Consider the following 14,523-nt stretch of genomic DNA (forward strand, 5'->3'; position numbering starts at 1 on the left):
AGAATCATGCTAGTAACATGCTAATTCATGCTAGAATCATGCTAACAACATACAAAATCATGCTAGAATTATGCTAGTAACATGCTAATTCATGCTAGAATCATGCTAACAACATGCTAATTCATGCTAGAATCATGCTAGTTACATGCTAATTCATGCTAGAATCATGCTAGTCATATGTTAATTCATGCTAGAATTATGCTAACAACATGCTAATTCATGCTGGAATCATGCTAGTAACATGCTAATTCATGCTATAATCATGCTAGTAACATGCTAATTCATGCTAGAATCATGCTAACAACATGCTAAATCATGCTAGAATCATGCTAACAACATGCTAATTCATGCTAGAATCATGCTAGTAACATGCTAATTCATGCTAGAATCATGCTAGTAACATGCTAATTCATGCTAGAATCATGCTAACAACATGCTAAATCATGCTAGAATCATGCTAGTAACATGCTTAAATCATGCTTATTCATGCTAATAACATGCTAATTGAATCTAGAATCATGCTAGTAACATGCTAATTCATGCTAGAATTATGCTAGTAACATGCTAATTCATGCTAGAATCATGCTAGTAACATGCTAATTGACGCTAGAATCATGCTAGTAACATGCTAATTGACGCTAGAATCATGCTAGTAACATGCTAATTCATGCTAGAATTATGTTAGTAACATGCTAATTCATGCTAAAATCATGCTAATGCATGCTAATTGATGCTAGAATCATGCTAGTAGCATGCTAATTCATGCTACAATCATGCTAGTAACATGCTAATTGACGGTAGAATCATGCTAGTAACATTCTAATTCATGCTAGAATCATGCTATTAGCATGCTAATTTATGCTAAAATCATGCTAATTCATGCTAATTACATGCTAATTGATTCTAGAATCATGCTAGTAACATGCTAATTCATGCTAGAATCATGCTATTAACATGCTAATTCATGCTAGAATCATGCTAACAACATGATAATTCATGTTAGAATCATGCTAAACTTCAAGCTACTTTAAACTTAAAACTGCTTCAACATTTTAAGCTACTTTAAACTTAAAACTGCTTTAAAACTTTAAGCTACTTCTAACTTAAAACTGCTTTAAAACTTAAAAAATTAAAGCTTTCTCAAGCCAGCCTAAAGTTTGTCTCGACGAACTTTAATAATCTAGTTTTGATTATATAAAGCTACCATGAAAACAGCTATCCTATTTCCTAGTTCCTCCGAAAGCCCGCCTTCAAGAGACTCTGATTGGTCAGCTAACATAATGTGCTGTGATTTGCAGATCCGCTCCATGTCACTAGGAAAAGTGTCACGCCTCTACTAGCACGCGCTTTTGCTCTGTATAAATACTTTCAGTCAGAGTAGCTGTTAGCCGTATCAGTTTGGGCCTGAATCAGACAGAAAATGACACAGAGGACACAGCTGAACCTCACGCCTGCTCTCTAAAACAAAATCTGACAAGTGCCTTTCATATATATTCGGCTTATAAGCCTGTGTAAGTAATATGAAACGTTCACATATCTTTTGCCAGTTTGTTATTTGAGGTGTAGAACACAGGGAAAGCATCCGCATCAAGAGACGCATAAACTTATTGTCATATAGTCGTCCTAACTTGCATTTGAAACAGGTCTTTTGTATTGATCATTGTCTGTATATCTTCATTATTCCAGTGCTTTTCTTTGAATAAATTGGAGGGTCTGACCACAGAGGGTGAGATGGTAGAACGAGCTCTGGAGTTGCTGGAAGATCGTCAGTTCTGGGCTGGAATCGTCTTTCTCCTCCCGAACTCTTCATCATCCGTACTGCCTCCACATGTCAAGTACAAGATCCGCATGGACATAGATGATGTCACCCGCACAAACAAGATCAAAGACAAGTATATTGAAATGTCACACACACTTAAACTTACAGAAAATTATCATTATGTAGTGCTTTCGTGGTCATTTGTTTAATAAAGCTGATGTTATGTTTTATTATGTGACAGATTTTGGGACCCAGGCCCGGCTGCCGAACCGTTCAGTGACATGCGCTATGTTTGGGGTGGTTTTGTTTATGTACAGGATTTAGTTGAGAGAGCCGTGACACGCTTGCTCACTGGTAAAGAGGCCAAAACGGGAATATATGTGCAGCAGATGCCTTACCCCTGTTTTGTTGATGATGTGTGAGTTTCTCTCTTCTGTTTGACAACACATTATTTCACAATGTACATCCATGACTTAACAATGAATTCAACTTTTTTAAAAGTTTGATTTGTAACGAATGCATGTATGTAGAATGTGATAAAGCAAACCAAAAAAAAGTGTACAATATTTGTTCTTTTTCTTTACCACAAGCCATTAACCTTTTTTCCCCTCTTTTGTTAGATTTATCCGTGTGCTGAATCGTTCTCTGCCTCTGTTTATGACACTGGCGTGGATCTATTCTGTGGCCATGATCATCAAGGGTGTTGTCTATGAGAAAGAGGCTCGTCTGAAGGAGACCATGCGCATCATGGGTCTGGGCTCAGGGATGCTGTGGTTCAGCTGGTTCATCAGCAGTTACCTGCCCTTCCTGTTTAGTGCTGCACTCCTTATCGCCGCCCTTAAGGTGAGCTATGTAAAAACAAAGTTACAGCTCTGCAGAGCCCCAAGTGAGTTTTATGGTTACACCACTTTAAGCTTTTATATATATATATATATATATATATATATATATATATATATATATATATATATATATATATATATATATATATATATATATATATATTAGTGGTGTCAAAATCAACGTGTTAACGCATGCGATTAATTTGAAAAAATTAACGCAATTAACGCAGTTGCAGTTTTTTTTTCCTGTTGTGGCCACGAGCAGTCCGGGCAGTTTCCCGCAGAGTCGACGTACTTTTTGGGCCGGGCTGATCATCTTCTTATGATCTGATCGGCCCATAAAACAGTTAGCAGACTGTCATGTTTTTCTCCTTAAGTGATTGACAAGCTGTCACGCTCTGAAAGTAAGATGTTTCTTTTCCGGACAGAGCGGCCATGTGACATAATCTGCAGCCCATTGGTTCTTTTCTTTATTGACATTGGGCTGACCCAATCACAAACTTCCATGTTGGGATTTGTCAAAATAGCCTGTTTCTCACGCGGGGGAGAGCAGAAGCGGAGAGCAGGCTTTTGCCTCTTGCGTCTGCACTCAGCAGCGTGCAGCGGAGCACAGATCAATATATTCCTGTCTATTCTATCTAGTTACCCATCTGTCCATATAAATATACTTTTTTTTTTAATTTTAATCTGCATCACGGCCCGTGGCAACTTCCTTCTATGCTGTTTCCTCAACCTGCAGGTCTTTATTTTACAAATTTTTAAGAATGTCTGCTTCTCAAGCTCTATGAGGAGTGTCAGTCATGCATTTTAAGATGCACTCGGTCAGAAGAAAAGCACATGAGATATCATGAGTTGTGTTTTTGATCATCAGCATGATGTAGGCTTAAAGTGACAATAATATTTAAACAATATGGTTATTATGATATTAATACATGACCAAACTAGTGTGCAACTTAAGTAACTTTTCTTTACATTTAGTTTTGTAGTTCGGGCCCAAACAATTATTTGTTGCATCTTTCATTTGATTGACAATGTAAAATCTTTTAGCATCATTTGATGTTTCATTGTTAAGTTAAACATTTTTTAAGGGTCTCTGATACATTGCTTTTAATATTTATCTTTATTTCATTAATAAACAATAAACTGTGTGCGTCAGCAGGCAGTTTTTGTCATGTTCATCATTTATTAGACTCCCTCAAAACACACAGGCACACACATTTCCAGTGTGGATTGTAATTTTATAATAATAATAATAAATAAATAAATAAAGATTTTAATTTGTCAACTCTTGTCATGTCCTATATATGGCTTTTGTGCTTTTATAGAATGGGAGTTGGTAAACATATTCAAGGGCATGGGGTGATGGGGAGCATTTTGATTGATGTAGTGGGCGCTCTGGCCCAAAATGCCAGGGCTGATTATTTTGTCCCAGTCCAGCCCTGCAATTAGTACAATTGTTTGTATTCAATACTTTATTATTATTATTATTATTATTATTATTATTATTATTATTATCATTATTATTATTATTATTATTATTATTTTCAATATCTGTAATACTTGTATTTGGCATTTTTTTGCAGTCCACTTAGAATCCAACATGGAAATCAATGTTTTCTTTATTGGCGTTGATTGTTTTGAAATTCAAATGGCATTAACATGCCTGTGCTTTTATTTCTGTAATAAATATGGCTGTCAAGCCAGGATCTTGATGGTTTATTGTGGGTATGTTGTTTACATAACGAAATCTGTGTTACAAGTTTAAAAAAAATTCTAATAATAAATTTTATTTTGAATTTAAATAGTATTTGTCTTGCGTTTACATTAATTTTACGTTAAAATAGCCAAAATTACAAGTTTCAGTCTTTTAAATGCGATTAATCGTGATTCTTTTTTTTTTTAAAGTGCGATTAATTAGTTAATTTTTTTTAATCGATTGAAAGCACTGATATATATATATGCTGGTTCGACTCCCGGCTGGGCCAGTTGGCATTTCTGTGTGGAGTTTGCATGTTCTCCCCGTGTTGGTGTGGGTTTCCTTTGGGTGCTCCGGTTTCCCCCACAGTCTAAAGACATGCACTATAGGTGAATTGAATAAACTAAATTGGTCGTAGTTTATGAGTGTGAATGAGTGTGTATGGATGTTTCCCAGTACTGGGTTGCAGCTGGAAGGGCATCCGCTGTGTAAAACATATGCTGGATAAGTTGGCGGTTCATTCCGCTGTGGCGAACCCTGATTAATAAGGAGACCTAGCCGAAGGAAAATGAATGAATGAATGTATGCAAATATGTAATTTGTCACACTTGTAAAATGGCGGAAACATTTTTAAAATGCATCTGGTAAGTGTTTTAAAAATGCTTGGAAAAGGTTTATAGTTCCTCTTAAATGTTTCTTAAAATTGTTAAAATATGTATTAAGCTTTGTGTCTCTCTGCTGTCTCTTGCAGTGGGGAGATATTTTACCCTACAGTGACCCGGCTGTTGTGTTCTTCTTCCTGGCTGCGTTTGCTACAGCCACCATCATGCTTTGCTTCCTCATCAGCACGTTCTTCTCACGCGCTAACCTGGCAGCAGCGTGCGGAGGACTTATTTACTTCACACTTTACCTGCCGTATGTGCTGTGTGTAGCCTGGAGGGAATATCTGACCAGCACACACAGGATCTTAGCGGTGAGATTTTTTCCTCTGCCGGCTTGACTCCACAGATCATATATAGTTGAAGTCAGAATTATTAGCCCTCTTGAATTATTAGCCCATCTGTATATTTTTTTTACCAATTTTTTCAACACATTTCTAAACATAATAGTTTTAAAAATTAATTTCTAATCACTTCAGTTCTTTTATCTTTGCCATGATGACAGTACAGATTATTTGACTAGGTACTAGATACTAGTATTCAGCTTAAAGTTACATTTAAAGGTCCCATGGAATTAAAATAAAGTTTTTTAGATGTTATTATCAGTAGTATTTGTTTTTTAGGATATCTATGAGCTAATGTGCCCCAAAACAGTGACAAAATTTGCATTTAGAAGATGTAAAACATGTAAAGCTTGTAATTTGGCACTTCCGGCCAAATGGATCAACTGTTATATTCATGTCACCTCACACAAAGTCCCTTTAAGGCAATTCATTTCACTCGGCGGCCATCTTTGAAACATTTCTCGGGCAGTATGCTAAGGCATTAGGTTTAAACAAAGAGCATAGGATCACCAAGAGGCGACACTCTAGTGTGATTTGGGAAACAGCCACTAGATGGCATGGTGGCCATTTTGAAATGAAAATTCCAATAGAACAACAGCATATTATAAGTCAGTAAATAAACTATTAAAAGTACTGATGATTGTGATAGTAATGTTGTATTGTCGTCTTTTGGGTTGTATCTCAGCCTTAATGCGCTTTTTAAATAAATAAATAAATAACAAAGCAGCTGCTTGCCATCGTGAAAGATCCAATGGTTCTATTGAGTGTTGCCTCTTGGTCATTCAAAGCTCTTTGGTTTGAATGAGGAAACATCAAATTCCCCATTCAAAAACTACTTGCCAAGTTTACAATTACATTTCATGTTACGAATAACCAATAAAATTAAACAGCAACTATTTAGTTTCATTTCTAAATGTTCATATAACAAAAAATCTGCAGAAACTTAAGTCTGGTCCGAGCCCCTCCCCCGAAGAATTATCATTCTAAAGTGATTGCTGATTGGCTCCTATGCTAGAAGGCGGGGCTTCATTCGCCATATTGACAGATTCACTTTTTCCCATTCAAAAGTGTACGAGTGACACGTCTTGTGTATCATATAGTCTTTGTCTCACACTACAGACTATCATCACATCATAACAAATCAAATGCTCTCTAGTATCTGACATGGGCCGCCCCCTTCAAGACGCTTCTCATTTGCTTTTCATTTTAATGCACTTGAGTTCAACCATCAGCTCAAAACAAAACACTATTGGCTTTTTTTTTAAAAGGGGAGGAGCTACATTGTTCCACCTTCTCATCATGTTTCGGTTGAGATTACGTGAAATGTAGAATAAAAATGTATATTTAAAAGCACTTCATGGGACTTTTAAAGACTTAATTGGGTTAATTAGGCAAGTCATTGTATGATGCCGCAGTCACACTAGAGTTTGAGCTTGCAAAATTCTGTCGTACAGTGCTGCGAAAAGAAGCAGGATTAAACAAGATGATTACACATCAAAAAAAGCGAACGATTGGTCCATGTTTTAAATTTCTGTTTAGGGAGGTCATGTTTTGATCCTCAATTGGTCTCACGCAATCATATGATGTGATTTTGCAGGTCAGAGTTCACCAAGATTAAACATTCCAATGCAGCGAACTGCCAAACCTGCCGCATGACCTTGCATTTCCGCTCTGACGCGATCACGTGCGTATGAATGGAAGTCTATGGGGAGAAAAGTCCAGTGTGACCGCAGCTTAAGGATGGTTTGTTCTGTAGACAATCAAAAAAAATTTGCTTAGTGGAGCTCAAAATATTGACCTTAAAATGGTTTAGAACTATTAAAAACTGCTTTTATTTTACCCGAAATAAAACTTTAATCCGAGAAAAAACATTACTGTGAAAACTGCCATGCTCTGTTAAACATAATTTGGCAAATATTTGAAAAAGAAAAAAAAAAAAACACTGGAGGGATAATAATTGTGACTTCAACTGTAATGCTGCGTTCGCGATACGTGTAAATGGCGCGGCGCGAATGACGAGAATTGCGCAGTGCGCATACCGCGAATGGCGTGGCGCGAATTGAGCGTTTTGCACGTTTGATGCGCGTTTCGCTCGCGTTCGAAAATCTGAACTTCAGCGGACATTCGCGCCGCGTTAACCAATCAGGAGCTTGCTCTTGTGGGGGCGTGATTGTGATGTATCGCCTGTTGTCAGTGTCCCAGGTATAAATCCCCCAGCAGACACCGACAAGAAGGTCATCAAACGGGGCTGGGCTCAGTCAGAAGCACCGCTGAAAACCTCCATCAGCCAGGTTCAGTATCTGGAGGAGTCTATGAGCTTAAAGAGCTGGATGCACCTCTGAAAGGATGTAGTGGACTCAAACACAGCTCTAAACATATTGACGCTGTTTATCATCCTTCCTAAAGCACATAAACACTGTTATTTTCTTCATAAAATCCATGTTAGCCCTTTAGCTATGAAGCTAGAGTCACATAGCAGACAGAAGCCCTGCCCATCACGCGAATCCGCGTCTGTTTTGAAGTAAATTTGACACGCGAATGAAGCGGGGTTTGGCGCGTAAATGAAGCGAGTAACCTCAAATGTTCACCCGACTATTTACGCGCAAATAGCGCGATTTATCCGTGCGTTCCGCGTCTGGTATGAACACAGCATAAGAGATGTGAAGAGTGTTAGGATGTGAAAACATAAAATCACTATCTGAATTAATCCTGCAATACATTTGTCTAAATGAAAGGCTTGTTTTCTCGTAGAGCTTCCTGTCTCCTGTGGCCTTTGGTTTTGGCTGTGAGTATTTCTCTCAGTATGAAGAGCAGGGTGTGGGGATCCAGTGGTTTAACTTGAAATCCAGCCCCATGGAGGGAGACACCTACAGCTTCAACACCTCCATCATGATGCTGTATGCAGATGCTCTAATCTATGCACTGGCCACTTGGTACATTGAAGCTGTCTTTCCAGGTAACGCATCCTCCTGTGACAAATTGCAAAGTCAGACATATATAATTCCAACTGTGTCTCTTTTTGATCTCTTAATGTGGATTTTGGGGATTCATCAATTGCTGTGAACAAGGGATTTGTGTTGGTAGGATTATGTTTGTGTTTTGGAAAGAAGTAGTGCTCTAATGCTCTAATGTAAAACACTAATATTGTGATTTTTTTTAAATATACAAATACACTCACCGGCCGTTTTTTAAGGTACACCTGTCCAACTGCTTGTTAACGCAAATTTTTTTAATCAGCCAATCAGATGGCATGTAGACATGGTCAAGACAGTCTGCTGCAGATCAAACCGAGCATCAGATTGGGGAAGAAAGGGGGTTTAAGTGAATTTGAACATGGCATGGTCGTTAGTGCCAGACAGGCTGGTCTGAGTATTTCAGAAACTGCTGATCTACTGGGATTTTCAACGCAAATGCCTTGTTGATGCCAGAGGTCAGAGGAGAATGGCCACTCATTACAACCGAGATATGCAGAAGAGCATCTCTGAACACACAAAACAAGAATCTTGTTGCGGATAGGCTACAGAAGCAGAAGACCACACCATGTGCCACTACGGTCAGCTAAGAACTGAGGCTTCAATTCACACAGGCTCACCAAAATTGGACAATAGAAGATTGGAAAAACATTGCCTGGTCTAATGAGTCTCGATTTCTGCTGTGACAATCGGATGATAGGGTCAGAATTTGGCATTAATAACATAAAAGCATGCATCCATCCTCCCTAATGGTTCAGGCTGGTTGTGGTGGTGTAATAGTGCGGCGGATATTTTCTTGGCACACTTTAGGCCAGTGGTTCTCAACTAGTTTGGCCATGGGACCCACATTTGTATTTAGTCATCAGGTCCATAGTCATCAGCGACCTAAATTTTTAGGAACTATAATATAATTTTAGGAATTATAATTCATTTGTATTTATTTGTTAACATGCACACGTAGTGACAGATAAATCATAAGAAAATCACTAAGGCTTACAAATAAACAATACTTTATTGCTGTCATTTAACAAAATGCATCAAATTATAGTAAAGTTCAGTTGTCACACACGGATTTCAAAATAAAAGTCTGATATAAGCAAAAAAAGTAAAAAATTTAATTTTAGTTGTCTTTTTGACTACACACTCCGCGACCCACTGAAAATGTTCCCGCGACCCACTTTTGGGTCACGACCCACCAGTTGAGAAACACTGCTTTAGGCCCATTAATTCCAATTGAGCATCATGTCAACACCACAGCCTACCTGAGTATTGTTGCTGAACATGTCCATTCGCTTCTGATGAGGGGCTGAATATCCACTCAGCAATTCCAGCTGCTGTCTGGGCTTTCACTGCCTATTTTACTCCTGGTTTCATCATGTGTTCGATACTTTTACACATACCTTAATTTCTAAACAAATTACAAACAAAGAAATTAGTTGATTCTTTTCTTTGTATGAATGAAGTCAACAGAACCTATAGAAATATGTTTTCTGAGAAAAATGGTGATGTGTTCAACACTTTTTTAACACGCTGCTGATGTTCATGCCTGTTACCATGGTTGAATTAGCCTGTGTGTAAAAACTGTGCAATAATATTGTATTCCAGGGCAGTATGGCATTCCCAGACCTTGGTATTTTATCTTCCAGCTGAATTACTGGGGTGGGGTTCCCTTAGAGTTGGGATTACCCATTCCTCCAGCACCTAGAGAGGAACAAGATGGTAAGGGCATCAAACTGCGAAAATCCCCCTGTGTTTGTTATACAGAAGTTTTAAGTGTGTGTTTTTGCTCAGAATATTTGAATTAATGCTGTTGGGTGATTAGATTTGTGCATCATGTTTTTGATTTAATATTTACAATAATTCCAATCCCTATTTGCAGCCCGGATTGAAGCTGAGCCAACAAATCTCATTCTGGGAGTTTCTATAAGAAACTTAGTCAAGATTTATAAAAAGGGGGCCAAGCTTGCTGTTAATCATCTTAACATAAAGTTCTACGAGGGCCAAATAACATCTTTTCTGGGTCACAATGGAGCTGGCAAGACAACCACAATGTGAGAGCTAAAAAAATGAAGCATAGCAAATATATATTATTTCATTTGTTTTTGTCAAGCTTTAACTACTGCAACTCATTCAATACTTTATGATTTGACTCACAGGTCCATTCTAACAGGATTGTTTCCTCCTACCGCTGGTACCATATACGTGAAGGGAATGGACATTCGCTCAGATATGGACATCATCCGCAGGACTCTGGGTGTTTGTCCCCAGCACAATGTCCTCTTTGACATGTAGGGCACCAGTGGACTTAAAAAGCAAAGAAAGTGGTATCATGATAATTTAACATGTACTTTGGGAATTTGGCTTAGAGAACCACTGATGTTGGCAGTGTTATATCTTATACCTTTACTGATAATATAATATAATATAATATAATATAATATAATATAATATAATATAATATAATATAATATAATATAATATAATATAATATAATAACATATAATATAATATAAAATAATTTAATATAATATAATAACATATAATATAATATAATAACATATAATATAATAACATATAATATAATATAAAATAATATAATATAATATAATATAATAACATATAATATAATATATTATAATATAATATTATATAATATAATAACATATAATATAATATAATATAATATATAATAACATATAATATAATATAATATAAAATATAATATAATATAATATAACATAATATAATATAATAACATATAATATAATATAATATAACATAATATAATATAATAACATATAATATAATATAATATAATATAATAACATATAATATAATATAATATAATATAATAACATATAATATAATATATTATAATATAATATAATATTATATAATATAATAACATATAATATAATATAATATATAATAACATATAATATAATATAATATAAAATATAATATAATATAATATAACATAATATAATATAATAACATATAATATAATATAATATAATATAACATAATATAATATAATATAATAACATATAATATAATATAATATAATATAATAACATATAATATAATATAATATGATATAATATAATAACATATAATATAATATAATATAATATAATATAATATAATATAATATAATATAATAACATATAATATAATATAATATAATAACATATAATGTAATATAATATAATAACATATAATGTAATATAATATAATATAATATAATATAATATAATATAATATAATATAATATAATATAATATAATATAATATAATATAATATAATATAATATATTGGGCAACACGGTGGCGCAGTGGGTCGGTTTTCTCTGGCTGCTCCCAGGGTTTCCCCCACAGTTCAAAGACAAGCGGTATAGGTGAATTGGGTAGGCTAAATTTTTCATAGTGTATGTGTGTGAATGAGTGTGTATGGATGTTTCCCAGTGATGTTTTGCAGCTGGAAGGGCATCTGCTGTGTAAAACATAAACCGGATAAGTTGGCGGTTCATTCCGCTGTGGTGACCCAAGATTAATAAAAAGACTAAGCCGAAAAGAAAATGAATGAATGAATGAATGAATGAATGAATAATATAGGCAGCAAGGTGGCTCACTGTTGCCTCACAGCAAGAAGGTCGCTGATTCGAGTCCCGGCTGTGTATTGGTGTTTTCCCAGTACTGGAAGGCCGGAAGATCCACTGTGTAAAAACATATGCTGGAGTAGTTGGCTGTTCATTCCGCTGTGGCGACCCCTAATAATTAAGGGACTAAGTTGAAGGAAACTGAATGAATGAATGATATAATAAATATTAAAAAATCAACATTATTTACATGATACCACTGCAGTTTTTTTATTGTAATTGTTATAGTACATTTTGTGTTGCCATATAAGATAAGCTCATACTTTCTGTACTTATTTCTATATGTAAAATAAATGGTGTTCTCTTGTATGTTGCTTAAGTCTTACAGTGGAGGAGCATGTGTGGTTTTATGGTCGAATGAAGGGCATGAGCTTGGAGGAGGTGAACAAAGAGATGAATTCCCTTCTGGAGGATGTGGGCTTGCAACATAAACGATTTGAGCAGACCAAAAACCTTTCAGGTATAATGACAAATGTGACCCTGGAGCACAAAAGCAGTCTTATGTTGCACGGATATCTTTTGACAGAAACCAAAAATACATTGTGTGGGTTAAAATTATGGATTTTTCTTGTGTGCCAAAAATCATTAGGATATTAGTAAAGATCATGTTCCATTGAGATGTTTTGTACATTTACAACTGAAATTTATCAAAACTTGTCTTTTAATGAATAATATCCATTGCTAAGAGCTTAATTTGGACAAATTTGAAGGTGAATTTCTCATGATTTTGACTTCTAGACATATTAACCAAGAGTTGTACAGTCAATAGTTGTATCTTAGCTTTCAGATGATGTAAATCTCACTTTTAAAAAGTTGACTTAAGGTTTTGTGGTCCAGTCCAAAATATATTTCAGATCCTTTCAAGGGTTTGAATTATGTTGGTGTTCTCTAAAGTGTAAACTCTATAATTTAATTGAATGCATTTTGTCTTTCTTGGCAGGTGGCATGCAGAGGAAACTGTCGGTAGCAATTGCTTTCATAGGTGGGTCGAAGGTTGTGGTTTTGGATGAGCCTACAGCTGGTGTGGACCCTTACTCACGCCGTGGGATTTGGGACCTTTTGCTTAAATACCGTGAAGGTCTTTTAAATTTTTACCTTATGAAAAATGTCTTAAATCTACTGGTTTCTACTGTCAGACTTAAAATTGTTTGCATTGTAGGCCGCACCATCATTCTGTCCACACATTACATGGATGAGGCTGATCTCCTCGGTGATCGCATTGCAATCATTTCCCAGGGAAAACTGTGCTGCTGTGGAACGCCACTGTTCCTCAAAGCACGTCTTGGTACAGGATACTACCTAACGCTGGTGAAGAGAGAGATGCATAGGACACCCAGCAACACCAGCAGTGGCAAAATCCCTTCAGCTGCAAGTCCCAAAGTAAGATGAGGCATATAAATCACATCCCTATTCTCCATTTCCCCATTGAGTACCTTGACTTTTGTCCATCACTTTACAGACAGGGCTTTATACTAATACTTTATACTGAAAACATGCAATATGACAATATTCCAGCGACAGGCAATTTGACTGTCTGTACCAGATGCAACATGACAGAAACTTTTAATTATCAGAGTCAGTTACACAGAATTATTATTCAGTTACACAGAATATTCCACAGCACCGCCAATGACATAGACAGTTTTATAATCTATTTAGTTAATTTTACACTTCATTAGGGGCGATACTGTGGCTTGCCTCACAGCAAGAAGGTCACTAGTTTGAGTCCTAACGGGCTGTGGAGTTTGCATGTTCTCCTAAAGTTGCCGTGGGTTTCCTCCGGGTGCTCCGGTTTCCCCCAACAGTCCAAACACAAGCGCCATAGGTGAATTGAATAAGCTAAATTGGCCGTAGTGTATGAGTGTGAATGGATGTTTCCCAGTACTGTGAAGCACATCCGCTGCGTAAAACTTATGCTGGAATAGTTGGTGGTTCATTCCACTGTGGTGACCCCAGATTAATAATAGGACTAAGCCGAAGGAAAGATTCACTTCATTAACATTATTAAAAGTACAAGCTGAGTGACAGAGGTTGTTTGTTTGCACAGTTCTGACGTTCATGTTTACTATTTTATTTTCAAGCTCTGAGGTAAACTATTCAAACATATTAAACACAGCAAAAAAATCACATAATTGCCACCTTATGCCGAGTTCAGACTGCGCGATTTTTTAAAGTTGTCGTGTCACAGATGTTTTCACACTGCATGACTATCCTGGGTAGCGTTTTCATACTTCTTTCTTACTTCTTTGTTTACACTGCAAGATGGATCAGCGACAGGAGGTTTTTCACTGCATGACTTTACAATAGGAAGAATCGCAGACAACTTTGTCCAAACTGCGTCTCACAACCAAACAGGCATAGATTCTGTCGGTATGATAAACTTGAATAAAAACATCACAGTTTCACGGTATTGTGATTACTGCTCTAAAATATATTCGTTTTTTAATGTCTGGGTATAAAACTAAGACTTTTAATTCATTAATGTAGCTTTATTAATCAGGAGTTGCCACAGTGGAATGAACCGCCAACTTATCCAGCACGTTTTATGCAGCGGATGCCCTTCCAGCTGCAACCCATCAATGGGAAACATCC

At 36.2% G+C, this 14,523-nt stretch overlaps 1 protein-coding gene across 2 annotated transcripts in view; it reads left to right on the forward strand.

Moving 5' to 3' along the window:
• Nucleotides 1-14,523, forward strand: part of abca7 (ATP-binding cassette, sub-family A (ABC1), member 7) — a 76,604-nt gene that overhangs the window by 28,343 nt on the left and 33,738 nt on the right. For both annotated transcript variants that reach the window (XM_009305796.4, XM_001920827.9), the window contains exons 12-22: nt 1,687-1,892; nt 2,001-2,177; nt 2,380-2,602; nt 5,049-5,270; nt 8,052-8,256; nt 9,878-9,991; nt 10,152-10,323; nt 10,429-10,560; nt 12,252-12,391; nt 12,872-13,009; nt 13,091-13,311. In XM_009305796.4, the coding sequence (XP_009304071.3) occupies nt 1,687-1,892; nt 2,001-2,177; nt 2,380-2,602; nt 5,049-5,270; nt 8,052-8,256; nt 9,878-9,991; nt 10,152-10,323; nt 10,429-10,560; nt 12,252-12,391; nt 12,872-13,009; nt 13,091-13,311 (1,950 nt within the window). The remainder of the gene's footprint in view (nt 1-1,686; nt 1,893-2,000; nt 2,178-2,379; nt 2,603-5,048; nt 5,271-8,051; nt 8,257-9,877; nt 9,992-10,151; nt 10,324-10,428; nt 10,561-12,251; nt 12,392-12,871; nt 13,010-13,090; nt 13,312-14,523) is intronic.

This window comes from Danio rerio, chromosome 11 (genome assembly GCF_049306965.1).
Source record: "Danio rerio strain Tuebingen ecotype United States chromosome 11, GRCz12tu, whole genome shotgun sequence".
Lineage (NCBI taxonomy): Eukaryota > Metazoa > Chordata > Actinopteri > Cypriniformes > Danionidae > Danio > Danio rerio.